Source organism: Sinohyriopsis cumingii, chromosome 3, assembly GCF_028554795.1.
Source record: "Sinohyriopsis cumingii isolate HCF-2022 chromosome 3, ASM2855479v2, whole genome shotgun sequence".
Classification (NCBI taxonomy): domain Eukaryota; kingdom Metazoa; phylum Mollusca; class Bivalvia; order Unionida; family Unionidae; genus Sinohyriopsis; species Sinohyriopsis cumingii.
Window position 1 is genome coordinate 143,682,296 of NC_142963.1, and position 14,087 is coordinate 143,696,382.

Consider the following 14,087-nt stretch of genomic DNA (forward strand, 5'->3'; position numbering starts at 1 on the left):
TCCTCCAAGTTTTTAATTTTACCGTTTTTACCAAACACCACTAAGTTACTTTCGGTCGCACCTGGAATCCGCAGAACAATATCTGTCAACGGGATATTGCTCAACTTTAACCGTCCTTGTTTATCTTGAAAAACAACAACTTCATTTTGGTCCACATTTGCGAGACACAAAAGATTAGCGAGTTAATTCTTGACCTCGTCAAGGGTTGCATATCTGGATAAGTCACCTTTGGGTTTGCCTTGAATAAGGCTCAGTGCCGATCTCCCGTAAATATTTATAATTGTATAACACACTAAGACCTGTTTAAAGCAACCACTTTTATATTCATGCACGAATTTATGCGGACGTGTTAGAGACCTTGACACAACGTCGAGCACAGCGAGTACTTTATAGCCACATATTGGCGGATCAGTTATTGTCTGTGTTGGTATTGTTAAATACCATACTGGTATGTCACCAGCTGAGCCACTATATCGAAAAAATTCGTTGGTGGCGCCAGCCCATACCATTCAAAATAAACAACTCCACGTGGGTCAACCACATATGCAACGCTGTGAGTATCTGGACCAGAACTTCTATCGAGATTAATGATACCAGTTTCGACACGGTTTTGGTTGTTTTGGTAATTGTTCACGCCTAGAAACACTTTTAAACTTTTTAATGATTAATTTTTAGCAGCATCAAGTAAATCAAAATTGGTGATGGGAAGCATCAATGATGTGTCACGGGCAGTCATTAACCTGATCTGCGGTCATCTTTACCTTATCACGAATAAGGAGTTGCTGACAGTCTTAGACCCCGCCATTTCTTTGGAAGTCTTTAGTCCGTGGCCAGTTGCTTTCTTTAATGCCGTCTCAGCGGCAGCTTCAACAGCACCAAGTGCAGCTGCTTTTTTAACAGCTGAGGCTTCTGCGGCTATCAACGCTGGTATAGCTGCAACAAGTGGAAATATACCACCCGTCCTGGCAATGTCGGTAATGGCACCCGCAGAAAGATTAAGTCTAACGTCGGTCTTTGATCATTTGGCGTCATTGAAGTGCCTGAGTTGACGTTCTGTCAGTGATAGTTTATTTGGACCATCTTCGATCTGTGCTGATTGTAGCAACGTTTCTATTCCAGAATTCTTTTTTATACTGATTGAAACTTTTTAATCTGACCAGGAGTCAGAGTAACACTAACGTGATGATATGAATTGTTATATCATGAGCGATTTAATTACATGATTTCTACTGGGGAATCAACGACTCTCATTAGTCTACCAACACCTTCAAGCAGCATTGTTTTGTCTGAGAGTATAACAGCGACTGCTCTTATAAGTATGAATAATTCCTCGTGCCACAAGAGCTCGAAAGTGTATATCAAAGACAGAGGGTCTGAACAAATCCAAATGTTCAACTGAGACATAATAGATCGGATACAGCGCTGTAAAATCCCGCTGCGATATTTGCAAATCAGAATCAACATTTTGATCACGCCCCATAAATATCATCAACCCATGATATGCACGTGCAACATAATTATTATTAAAATTCAATAATATATCCTCAGATGGTTCTTGATGTCCATTTATCCTCAAAGAAACTTCACTAACCCCAAGCGTGTCAAACACCATTGGATTTTGTTCCTGCGAATCAATTCGTTCAGCATTTTGAAAAGCAATAAATATATGTCGTGGTTCAGAGACACCCTGCTATGATGCTATCTGCCATGTGAATAAACCATTTATATCGCTTTGAATACTGTCTGTGGTCATCGTCAACCATGATAATGTTGATTTACCACCTTGATCCATAAAAAGAAAGTGACCGTTGTTATTCATTCAGCGATGGAGTCATTGTTCGCATCCACAAAGAAAGTTTCGTTAGTATTACTTTACCTCCGTCAACCCCAGCAGCACGTCTTATTGCAACATTATCGGTGGCTTTTCTTGCAAGTACCACGGTGTGTTTAGCGATAAATATAACTTTTTTAACATATTTGCAAAATCCAAAGATATGTGATAGTGGAATCACACATGAAAATTCTTCATCGATATTTCATATTTATCGACATCATGCAAATCCTAAGTTGAAATTCGCATTCATCGATGCAACTTCAGTTTCAGCTGCATATCGTGTTACGTTCCTGCCGTCGGGTTGATCAGTGGTATCCTTTGTAAACATCACTGACGGACCAGCTGATCTTGAGTAATCATCGTTGTATCTTGCAAGGCCAAGTATCGTCGTGGCAACGTCAACATTTTTGAGACATGATTCAATATTCTTTGCGTCGATTATGTATGTGGCACCGTTAAATAACGCCATGACTCCATTGTTAACAAAGCCAACTCGATCACCAATTCTGTATGCTGTATTAACTGCTTTCAAAAGTCTACCTTTGATCTCAGTGAATGCTTCAGCGGGCAAAAAGTGTCTTTTGTATCCTGAATCTGTAATTCGATTCTTCCACTCGAGTCGGGTACACGCGTATCAATAGAATAATATTGATAATCACGCACTGATTCATCCTTTAGAACTGGTGCGTCTATGTCAAATGCTGGATCAGATACCCTTTTAAATATTATTTATATTCGTTATCGTCTTACCCGAAGACCGTTTCCTGGTATTAGACTAGCAGCAATATTTTTTTCTTTTTCTGACATGGGTACACCAGCCAACTCTTTTTTATTTGCAGCTTGATTTATTATTTAAATGATATTTGCAGGCATAAGTTCAGTCCTGGGTAATTTTACTGGCTGAGACTTTACTGGTGGTGGTCTGCGTATTAATCGTGTTAGCCTATCTTAGATTCCTGAGAATGCTTTACCGGCAACATCACCAAGAGCACCAATACCTTTATCCTGAACAACGGCAATAGCTTTCATTCCCAGTTGCTTTACAATCGGTATTGCTTTTGGGACTATCCTCCTCAATAGACCCTGAACAACATCACCGAGTCCATCTCCGTAGATCGCCTTTTACATGTTGGTAATCGCGAGTGTATCACCCTGACCATTACAGGTCCACGTTGAGCATTATGTATGATCATCTTATTTTCTTGTCACTGATATAATTGCATACCCTCAATCACTGTGGTAATCATCAACGATTTCATCAATGAGGGACAAATAAACATTGATGTCCATGACACCACCTGTAAATAATCGTTGACAAATAACAGATGCTTCATTAATGATTTCTGAAGAACTATTTCCGGCTCGTCTTCCACCGATTAAAATTTCTAGTCTGTTCATGTCGGCAAGGACGATATTAGGACATGAGGTAATAAAGTACCTTCCTCGAGTAACAATACCGCTTCCAGTGGCTCTTGGGCCAGGATCTGCATCTTTTTCCTTAATTGTTATAAAGTCAGATCTATTTTTTTTGTTTTGATTCCTGTGTAAATTTAGCAAAATTTTTATCATCACGTCTGACCTTCTGAATATTATTAGCGACGCGATATATATTTAAAATCCAATCGTCACGGTTCAAAATTTTAACATGTTCGGGTTTTACATAACTCTCCTTTTTATCCTGTGTATACGCTGCAATATCTTTTATTTGGCTTTGATCCCTGATAGCGTCAATACCTGACGACGTAAATTTATCTATAATGTTAATATTAGCTTTTGGCGGCGATGGTTGTGGTTGAGGAGGTTGCGAGGGTGGTGGTAGAATGGTTTTGTCTGTTTTTTTCAAGGCTAAATTCCTTTTTTTGTCCAGCATTTTCAAGTTGCATCTTCATTTCTTCTTCTCTTAGTCTCCCTTCTTGTTTTACTTGTTCAATATACGCATCTACTGTCTGGTTAAAAATTCTAAGCTGATTAACTTCTTGTTCAGATCTAATCTGCGGTGTATTTAGTAGCGATGTGATATACATTCCTAATCCAATCTACATATTTCAGAGTGTCAACATATTCGGGTTTTACATGCTTAACTCTATGACGATGTCCAAACGCGGCAATATTAAATAATTGGTTTGGAGCCTTGATGGCGGCAAAACCTTCAATCGTAAATCTATCTGTAATGTTAGTTTTAACTTTTGGAGGAGGCTGAACTTCAGGTTGCGGTTGAGGAAGTTGCTGGAGTGGTGGTTGATCTGCTTGAAGACGGTTAGCAATATCTACAGGTAATGTCCCAAGAGCTTTTCTGCTGCCTCAGTTGCTGTAACAATTTTCTTTATTGGTTCGACAATTGGTTTAAAAATCTTTTCTGCACCTGCTGTAAATTCCACCTGAGACTCCTTACGCTCTTGTAATTTTTGTTAGACAGAATCACGGACTGGAAGATATTTTTTAATTGCCTCTAGTCGCTGTCGAGCTAGTTTAGTTGTACGAGATTCCATGGTTAGCTTATTATATCAATAATAATGATTTAATTAAGCCATCTAACCGCATTTTTATTACACACACACAGGGTGATGACCCAGGTAAATATATCTGACACACAAAAAATACTCCAGTTAGAGGGTCTCGGTGACAAACAAATAAAACAGAAAAGCGGTTATGTTTGCGAAATTTTACATGGCTGTTTCTACAGAAATTCAACCTTTTAACTTTATTATGTTTCAACTAGTTTATTTCAGCTTGTTGCTGATAATGGAAAATATTTATATTGACCTAAAAACCGATGAGCCATAACATCTGTTATTGTATGTACATTTATGTAAGCGCAGATTATATCCCGGATATTTAATTGTTATAGTAGTCATAAGCTATTAAGCAAATTTAGAGAATTATTGAAAAGAAAATGTGTCGGCTGCAACAAATAATTTGGGTGTTGTTGCAGGGTGTATTCAGTTGGTGACAGAAACCAAAAACAAAACAGACAACAACAACAACAAAAAACACATAAAAAACACATCCTCAGCGAAAGCCACTACTCTATAAATGGGGACTACTTAATAGCCATATTCACTAGCCAAGATTCCGATATGTTAACCCTATCTACAACATAACGAATCGATCAGCTATTTCGGTTCTTCGTCCTAGCGACATCTATCATATTTCATGAGTTGCCCCATTAGTATGTAACGACAACTAACCAATAGTGTGCAACATTCTGGCTATAATTCATCTGGTAAACGCTAATTGTTATTTAAATTGTTTCTTTCCAAATATTGCAGAGCATTATAATTATTAATGCAGATTTAACTACTTGAATTATACTGCGGATCTTTGGTTACTTGCATAAGACATGATGAAATTGTGACGTTAAAATTTATTTATAAAAAAGCAGATAAAAAGAAAACAACTATTAAGGTGAGGATCGTCACTTGCACTAAGTTCAGTAATTTAATATACCTCTGTCATCAAATTTAAACACACTGACACTATTCACATTACATGCCGAAGGCCTTAGTACAGGCATCGGTAACCTTTTACATCTGTTGCGCCAGGTCCGCCCAGATGTAGAATGCTGCCTTCCAAGCCATATTCGTCCCTTTAATTTAATTATCATGTTTAGTACAATCAGTACAAAACTACAATTCGTACCGCTTGCCTGTCCAGAGAGTCTGGCGTGACACGGTTGGTACGCGTATCATAGGTTGCCGACACATGCTTTAAAAATTTTATTGTGATAGTTTGTTCATTGCATGCTCGTAGGGGAAATAAATGAACCGCAATAAAAAGAATTGAAAGTGGTCAAGCTATAATAGTAGGAAATATTGACCGCCACTGGAATGCTTCCCAAGGGTGTGCGTCAGACATCTTTCAGGCTCTTAAACGTTTTGAGCCAAAGTTACTATAGTGGGACACTACAGTCATTGTTTCTGATTCTTCAATGGAAAATAGTTATTGTCTTCTTCATGGTAATAATGTTGCAAAGGTAATTAGTACAATGTCGTAAGAACTCGGTATTTTTATGATCTGCAATACGAATTAACTTGTTGACAAAAACAGCACACTAGTACCTTTAAATTTAAAGAAAAAAATTGCAAGGAATACAGAATCTTACCTACAATGCCAAAGAGGCTCTTGACTACAAATTAGCTTACTGACGATGAGCAATATAAGTATGAGATGACCGGATACGATAACATTTGCGCACAGCGATAAAATGTGTACTTCCTGCTAACAACTTAAGACTGCAACACAGGGAATTAGAAATTGGATTACAGCAAGAATGAACATTTGTGCTCAGATAATAGCATTATTTATTGTTATATTGGCTTTGCCCTGTGACTGTGAAAACGAGAAGCAAAATTCAGATTGGGAGAAATCACTCCTTAATTTACGCGGCAGACTAACGAGTTTACGATCTTACATAAACGATTTACACAAGTTGTTATTGTACGAAAGGAACGACAGAGAGGAACAGTACAGGGAACTGATACAGAGGCTAACCAGACACCAAGGGGACGTAAATGACGTTTGCAGTGAGTAGCAGATTTTCTACTTTATGTGGATTATATTATTCAGCACACATAATGTTAATTATTACTAAATTCACTCAAAATATTTAATGAGCTGATTAAAGATGAAACAAATAAGATAGGTGTCCACTTGTATGTTGTAACTGCATGAATTTACCCCCGTCTATCTCGATATTAGTTGTAAGCTACGAGTAAACATCGAATATCAAATGAGTAAGTAGTAGAGCATGGCACTGCAGCCTCTAGGGAAATACAAAGAGCGGGTGGTGGTGGCTGTGTTAAATATGATCAAAAGATTATTGATTGAAAACTGGAAAATAACATGCCATTAGTGACATTAGCGAGGGGCGAGCACTGGGTCCGCAGGCTTTGGGAACCCCAAAAGTTTGGAGTTTGTTTAAAATATATTATAATTAAAGCATATTATTAAAAATAAATTTGATTTTTTAAAAATGAAAAACCTTGTATTTTCTATGAATATTTCACAGAATTTTAAGAATGTAGCATAATGCGATGGAATGTTTCCTAACTGAAATAACATATGACAACATACGTTCTGTTTTTGAAGGACATATAAAGGGTTACGGCTTGTCAAATGGAAGTTATATGTCTTTCTGCTCTCTAAATGAAATGCTGTAACGGAGGCCTGTGCTAAGGAGGGTAAACAATTTACGAAGACAAATAGAAAATGTTTCGTTATCTACTATCAATGTCACGTAACCTACTATGCACCAACCAGTGGTTTACTATTACCATCAAGTTATCTGATATTCTTCAGCTAGTCATCTACTATCCAGCAGTTAGTTATTCTCTACCCAAAGCCCAGTGATCTTCTATCCACCAAACCGTTATATACTATCTACCAATTACTTAACTACTATCAATGTACACTTATCAACTATCCAATAGTCACTATTAAACACACAGTAGTTTACTACTCACAGACTAATTATGTACTCTTCAGCAGCCAGTAATTTACCATCCACTAACGCGTTATCTACTATCCATCACACAATTATATACAATCCATTAACAAATTATCCGCTATCAGCACCATGTTATCTACCATCCACCAACAAGTTATTTACTATCCAGCATCAAATTATATATTATTAGCATACAGGGATCTAATATTTAGACCCAAAGGACCAACTATCCACCTGCCAGGGCCCTATCAACAGAACGTTATCTGTTATCCAGCACCCGGTGAGTTACTATCCACAAACTAATGTATCTACTATACAGAACCCAGTAATATACTATCCACCAACCAGTTTTCTACCACCAACATTATGATATCTGGTTTTCACCAACCAGCTATTTACTTTCCAATAACTAGTCATTTAATATCCTGAGCCCAGCAATCGACTATCCACAAACCAGTTATATTTTATCCACCAACCAAGTATATGCCATCAGTACAAAGCTATATACTATTAGGAAACCCAAGTACTTACTATCCAGTACCCATTTATGTACTATCCACCAACCAGTTATCTATTACTAACTCTCCAATGGTTCCCTTATGAAGTTAAAATCTCTACCCCTTTCTCTAATATCCCCCTCCCTCCTTTTCAAGAAAAACAAAACTCCTCATAATCCTTACCAATCAACACTCACTCATCTACCGACTTAATGTCTTTAGATGTCAAATAACAGGATGAAGTACAAATTAAAATCTCATCCACAAAATTGACTTCATTATCTCCCTTACCACCATATTAGTCTTGTTATTATTGTATGTGTGTGTGTGTCTCTGTGTGTATGCGTGTGTGCTTCTGTGTTTATGTGTGTGTGCATCTGTATGTGTATGTGTGTGTACCTCTGTGTGTATATGCGCGTGTGCTTCTGTGTTTATGTGTGTATGTGTGTGTCCCTCTGTGTGTATGTATGTGCTTCTGTGTGTATGTGTGTGCCTATGTGTGTGTATGTTTGTGTGCGTGTGATAAACAGAGCTAACTAAAGAGTCATTATTATTATTATTATTATATTATTATTAATTTTAATGAAGTGTGAAAGATGCATGACGTTGAAGAGGCACTAAGGACCCAAGTAGGAGTCCTTTGTTAAATAAGGTCAAAGGCACAGAGTACAAAATAATGCTTACGAACTACTGTTTTTTTATATTGCAGATTTTATTCTCTACTGGAGGGATATTAGATCGATTCATTCTTTGTTGTTGTTATTATTACTAGTAGTAGTAGTAGTTGTAGTATTTCATGACGTAGAGAGAAGTAGAGTTTGAGACAGATATATCTTACAGAAGAACAGATAAAATTACAATTTAAGTCTATATTATTCTACAATAAACTAATTTGTGCTTGTGAGAGAGAGAGAGAGAGAGAGAGAGAGAGAGAGAGCCTTTCTAGGGTACATTATGGGAGTGAGCAACGGACATTTGGATACCTGTGTGTGTGTGTGTGTGTGTGTGTGCGCGCGCGCGCGCGCCAGGTATAATTATGCAAATAGTGCAAATAAACTCACAGATTTCACAACCTAAACAAACACAAAAAGAAGAAGAAAAAAAAACGCAAATGGCATGGTCGTTTTGTTTCAAATATTAGGGTAGGGTCGTTTATCAGTATTTTAAATAGAGACAAATAAGGGTCTTCATAGAAGAGGCATTTTTTAACGGCCTTGTGTTAATTCGCAGTTTGACCCCATAACTGTTTGAACCCTCTTCAGCATTTTATTTAGAGGGCATTTCCCTCCAAAGACATGTTACACTGTTACAAAGAGACGTCATTGAATAGCTCCAATCGGGTGCAGACCCTCACCTCGTGCTACACTGTTACAAAACAAGGTGGCACCTATGTTAAACTCCCGTTTGGATCTATGATCTTTTTGAACCTGTTTAAGACAGAGGCCTGTAAATGCTCAAAGTGTTACATTCTACTCTGTGTGTGTGTGTGTGTGTGTGTGTGTGTGTGCCATTTCGGATTTTTAACGTAGCTTTAAACAATTTTCGTCATATCGCTGCGATGTCTGAAGTTTGGCAGTTTATAGTGATGTATATTCTTCAGAGTCTGGTCTTTAAGATCCATTAGTCATTTAGATCACGTATATGTGTTTTTTTTTCTCAATCTATCTCACATAAAAGAATATGGTCAGGGAATACATTTAAGCAATACTAAGTAGATTGGGGGCATATATGTGGCTTAAACAGCTAAAATTGACATAGTGGTGCCTGAACTAGATTTTACTATCGATGAATACGTTCCGTTTTTGTCGCCACAAAAGATTCTGTTTCATATTTGGTTTCACAGGTCAACGATGTCCACGGGGAGAACGGGGACGACAGGGTCCAGATGGAATAGTAGGTCTACCTGGAGAATCTGGTATTGATGGTTCATTAGGTTCACCAGGGGAACCGGGTCCAAATGGTTTCCCTGGCGAGCCAGGAGCACCAGGTGAACAAGGCCTTGAAGGCAAACAGGGTATACCTGGAGAATCAGGCGTAACAGGTTCTAAAGGAGAGATGGGACAACCAGGTTTACCAGGACCAATAGGTCCTAAAGGTGTAACAGGAGTACGCGGTTGTCCGGAAGGTCCCGAAGGTCCTCAAGGCCCTAAAGGAGAGCAGGGCGAACCCGGACAAAATGGGCTACCAGGTTTAAAGGGCCAGAAAGGAGAAAGTGGTATCTCGACATAATACGTTCCTGTGTGTAATTTTATGATTATGAAACAACATTTTCTGAAGTTTTCAGAGTTTATGTCAAGAAAGGATAGGTTCTAGATGAAAAATGGAAGTACTGAATTCTTTTTAATAATTTAGACAATATACACTTTGGTTTTTGAATAAGCGTTTTTTATAATTATTATCTCACCACCAGTACATTAAAATAAGACCAAAGATGACCTGTGTATTGTTTTGCATATACATAGATAACATATGTAACGCTGATTAAGGTTCACGCGATATCAAGACTAGTTTAATATTAAAATGGAAGATGGGTGTTTTGAAGCATCAGTTAGAAAATAGTTCCGATTTCAGACTAGGTTAAGATAAATGATTTTTTTTTCTCGAAAATCGTAATATTTTAGGCATCACTGTAATAATTAGTTTTAAGATATGTTATCCATATTTATTTCAAACTAAATATTAACCAATATAAAGAGAAAAAAGGACCGTTATGTGCCTCTTGTTAATTAGCCTTTGTGATAAATATTGTAAAAACAGATGCCAGCTTATGCAACGTTTTCTGAACTTTCGTCTAAATGTGACAACCCCTTTCCCACCCTATACTCGACACCAGATCACAAAATCCAAGATTACTTCATGCTTGAGAAGGTTACAACGCCACAAATAAATGACTAATCTGAATAAAGTTTTTTCTTCTAGTATACTAGTGAATACTAAATAAAATAAATCCAAAATTGCATCTTGGATTGAGTACAGTAGCTCAGAAACAAAATGATTTCTTTTTATAAAAAAAGCAACAGAACTTTCACTAAAGGGAATTAATTAAAGCTACAATGACAGAGCTTGCTTTAATTAGTATAGTAGGATCTTTAAGTTTTGTATCAATGTGAATTTTATTTTTATTTTAGTATTATGTCATACGTATATTATACGTCATGTCTTGTGATCCTGTGTCTCTATCCTTACAACATTTAGTAATGTTAGGATTTTATCCCCCGTGCCGTGTGCAATGCAATATGACAAAGATGGCCACAAAAGACAAATCGGAGAAAAGAAACTAAAGTTTTAATTTTAAAAAATACATCTTTACGACTTTGACTATAATTGTGATCAGAAAATATTTAATAAATGGGTAAATTGTTGCAGTTATTCCATAATTTAAATGTCAAAATTAACATGTTTTCTCTTTTATTCTGTACTGATAAAACAAGAAAGAACACAAAATACATTGGCATGAATTTGAACACGTGATATTCAACTAGCATTTGGAAAATTCCTTGGCCAAACGGAAATAACATTTGACGTATAAATTCGATTACCCACAGATAATTTTCATGGATCACGCACCTGTACACAAATCGCTTATGATTACCCACAGATAATTTTCATGGAACACGCACCTGTACACACATCGCTTGTGATTTCTGATTTCTGATAGTGAACAGGGCATTTATGTACGTGTAATCTGAATGTACTTTCAAATTCATTATACTTATTTGAATTCTCTAATTATGGAGGAAAATGCATCGAAAGAGTATATGCGGGTATCATTATAGAAGCCAATTAATAAATCTCACAATAAGGGTTAAGTCACATCAATCTAGTGAGGATGACTTTGTAAGAAATTATGATATACAGAGACTTAGTAATATGAAGTTGTAAGAAATCATTACGTAAGACAACGTTGTGAGAAATCGTGGTATAAAGAGATTACGTAAGACAACGTTGTGAGAAATCAAGGTGTAAAGAGATTACGTAAAAGGACGTTGTAAGAAATCAAGGTATAAAGAGATTACGTAAAAGGACGTTGTAAGAAATCAAGATATAAAGAGATTACGTAAGACAACGTTGTGAGAAATCATGGTATAAAGAGATTACTTAAGACAACGTTGTGAGAAATCATGATATAAAGAGGTTACGTAAAAGGACATGGTATGAAAGCATGGTATAAAGAGATTGCGTAAGACAATGTGAAAAATTAAGGTACAAAGAGATTACTTTAGAGGACGTTGTAAGAAATCATGATATAAAGAAATTCCGTAAGACAACGTTGTGAGAAAGCATGGTATAAAGAGATTACTTTAGAGGACGTTGGAAGAAATCATGGTATAAAGAGATTACGCAAAAGGACGTTGTAAGAAATCATAATATAAAGAGATAACATTAGAAGACGCCGTAAGAAAGCATGGTATAAAGAAATTACGCTAGAGGACGCTGTAAGAAATCATGGTATAAAGAGATTAAATTAGAAGACTTTGTAAGAAATTATGATATAAAGAGATAATGTTAGAAAACGTTGTACGAAAGCATGGTATACAGAGATTACATGAGAGAATGTTGTAAAAAAAGCTAGGTATAAAGAGATTGCGTAAGAGGGCGTTGTAAGAAATCATGATATAAAGAGATTATGTCAGAGGATGTTGTAAGAAAGCATGGTATAAAGCGATTACGTAAGAGAACGTTGTACGAAAGCATGATATAAGAGATTGCGTTAGAGGACGTTGTAAGAAATCATGGTATAAAGAGATTATGTCAGAGGACGTTTGATGGAACTGTGAAAGAAGAGGAAGAGACTTGAACTTTTATACCATGTGACTATTTGAGTGAACCTAGAAACTTATCCGAAATTGTAGATTCACTTGTGCTATAAGTGGTAATCTTAAATTCTGGCGTTACTAACACAGGACTAGTACGCGTTCTTATAAGTGCAAATATGCTAGTACCATTAGTTGTGGGGTTTTTAATCAGTATTATAAAGCAGCAGAACTTCATGGCTGAGACAGTAGTTCAAGTAAACGGAGAAGATATCAAAGAAATTAAAACAATTTCGAAACATTTAAGCTGAATGACGATTCTGGAGTTCGTGTTGACGGGGATAGACGGTAAAACAAGTTCTTTTCAAAAATTACTCCCAGCTATAGTAGGGTCACCATGGATTTATCAGAATTTTAGGAGTCACGGTACTAATTCAACTCCCATAGAAAACATATGGAAACACCATCATATTCAAAATTCAATAACTTAAAATTTCTGGGTGCTGATGATCAGAATTATATTTCTCCATGCACACCTATCCTTGGTGCAAGCTTACGTGTGGAGAACACCATATGACCCGCGGCATTTTGTTTACATACATGTGCATGAAACACATGTTGTTGATTCTGCACCAAATGAATCAGTTGCCACTTTCATTACTGAGTACTCCTGAGTCAAGCCTGTAAGAATGCTAAAATTGCATCAGGAGAAATTTGTCTATATTTTTAAAAAAAATTACATATAGAATAAGCTCTCAAAAATATTTTTACTAAAATTTTAATTTTCATTATTAACCAATTATGGACCACCAAACCCGTATATACTCTATTATTTCTTCACCCATTTCTAGACTGGTTCACAGTTCTTCCGTATAATTAGTAACGTGTGTGCTTTATAGGCAAGACAACCACTCTACGTCAGTTAGCTTCTTTTCTGAAAACATATATTTGTCGCGCCAAAACTAACTGGTCGTATATTTCAGGGGTGAAACAAGGTAGGGGAGCAAACATTAGAGATCAGGAAACAGCCCTAGGGCAAGGCGATAGAGGCAACCGCCTTGGGCCCCCGCGCTTTAAGGAAATCAACTCAGCAATCAAATAGCTTTTCTTCGGGCCCCGCTCATCGCGTGCTGCCTTGGGCCCCGTACATCCTAGAGCCGGAACTGTAAGAGATTCTCATCAAATGCAAACGCGTGCTATACTTCAGAGTTAAAAAAAAGTGCTGCATTTAGTTAAGAAACCGAATGTGTCAAAAATTTGTCAAGTGGATGCCCATAATTATTGATTCCATTGCTAGCGGCAGTCCATTTAGTTTAATAAAACATAGTCCACCGACGTTGAATGTCTGGCTGCATCAAACAAATAAGCTGCGTAACTTTAAACAGTTTGTCTAGGTTCCGTCGACTGAACCTTGTCGAACAGGTTACGTATTAGACAAATTATTATCCAGCCCCCCCCCCCCCCCCGTTTCCTATGCGTAACGTACATTATCAGTAGACACACACACACACCCATACGCAAGTGTATGTATTTGGGCTACTTCCCCCTCCCCCTCC

General features: G+C 37.0%; 1 protein-coding gene across 1 annotated transcript; it reads left to right on the forward strand.

Annotated features, from left to right (window-relative positions):
- The first annotated feature begins 6,022 nt into the window (after positions 1 to 6,022).
- LOC149804009 (uncharacterized) lies at positions 6,023 to 10,212 on the forward strand. Its single transcript, XM_089953889.1, has 2 exons — positions 6,023 to 6,357; positions 9,621 to 10,212. Exons 1-2 carry the CDS (start codon positions 6,105 to 6,107, stop codon positions 10,004 to 10,006), a joined length of 639 nt encoding a protein of 212 aa, XP_089810015.1. The 5' UTR covers positions 6,023 to 6,104; the 3' UTR covers positions 10,007 to 10,212.
- Positions 10,213 to 14,087: the final 3,875 nt, after the last annotated feature.

Excerpts from the sequence above, each read along its gene's own strand:
- LOC149804009 (XM_089953889.1), top strand. The coding sequence starts at position 6,105 with ATGAACATTTGTGCTCAGATAATAGCATTATTTATTGTTATATTGGCT. Across the intron at positions 6,358-9,620 it reads GGACGTAAATGACGTTTGCA|GTCAACGATGTCCACGGGGA; the intron begins GTGAGTAGCAGA and ends TTGGTTTCACAG.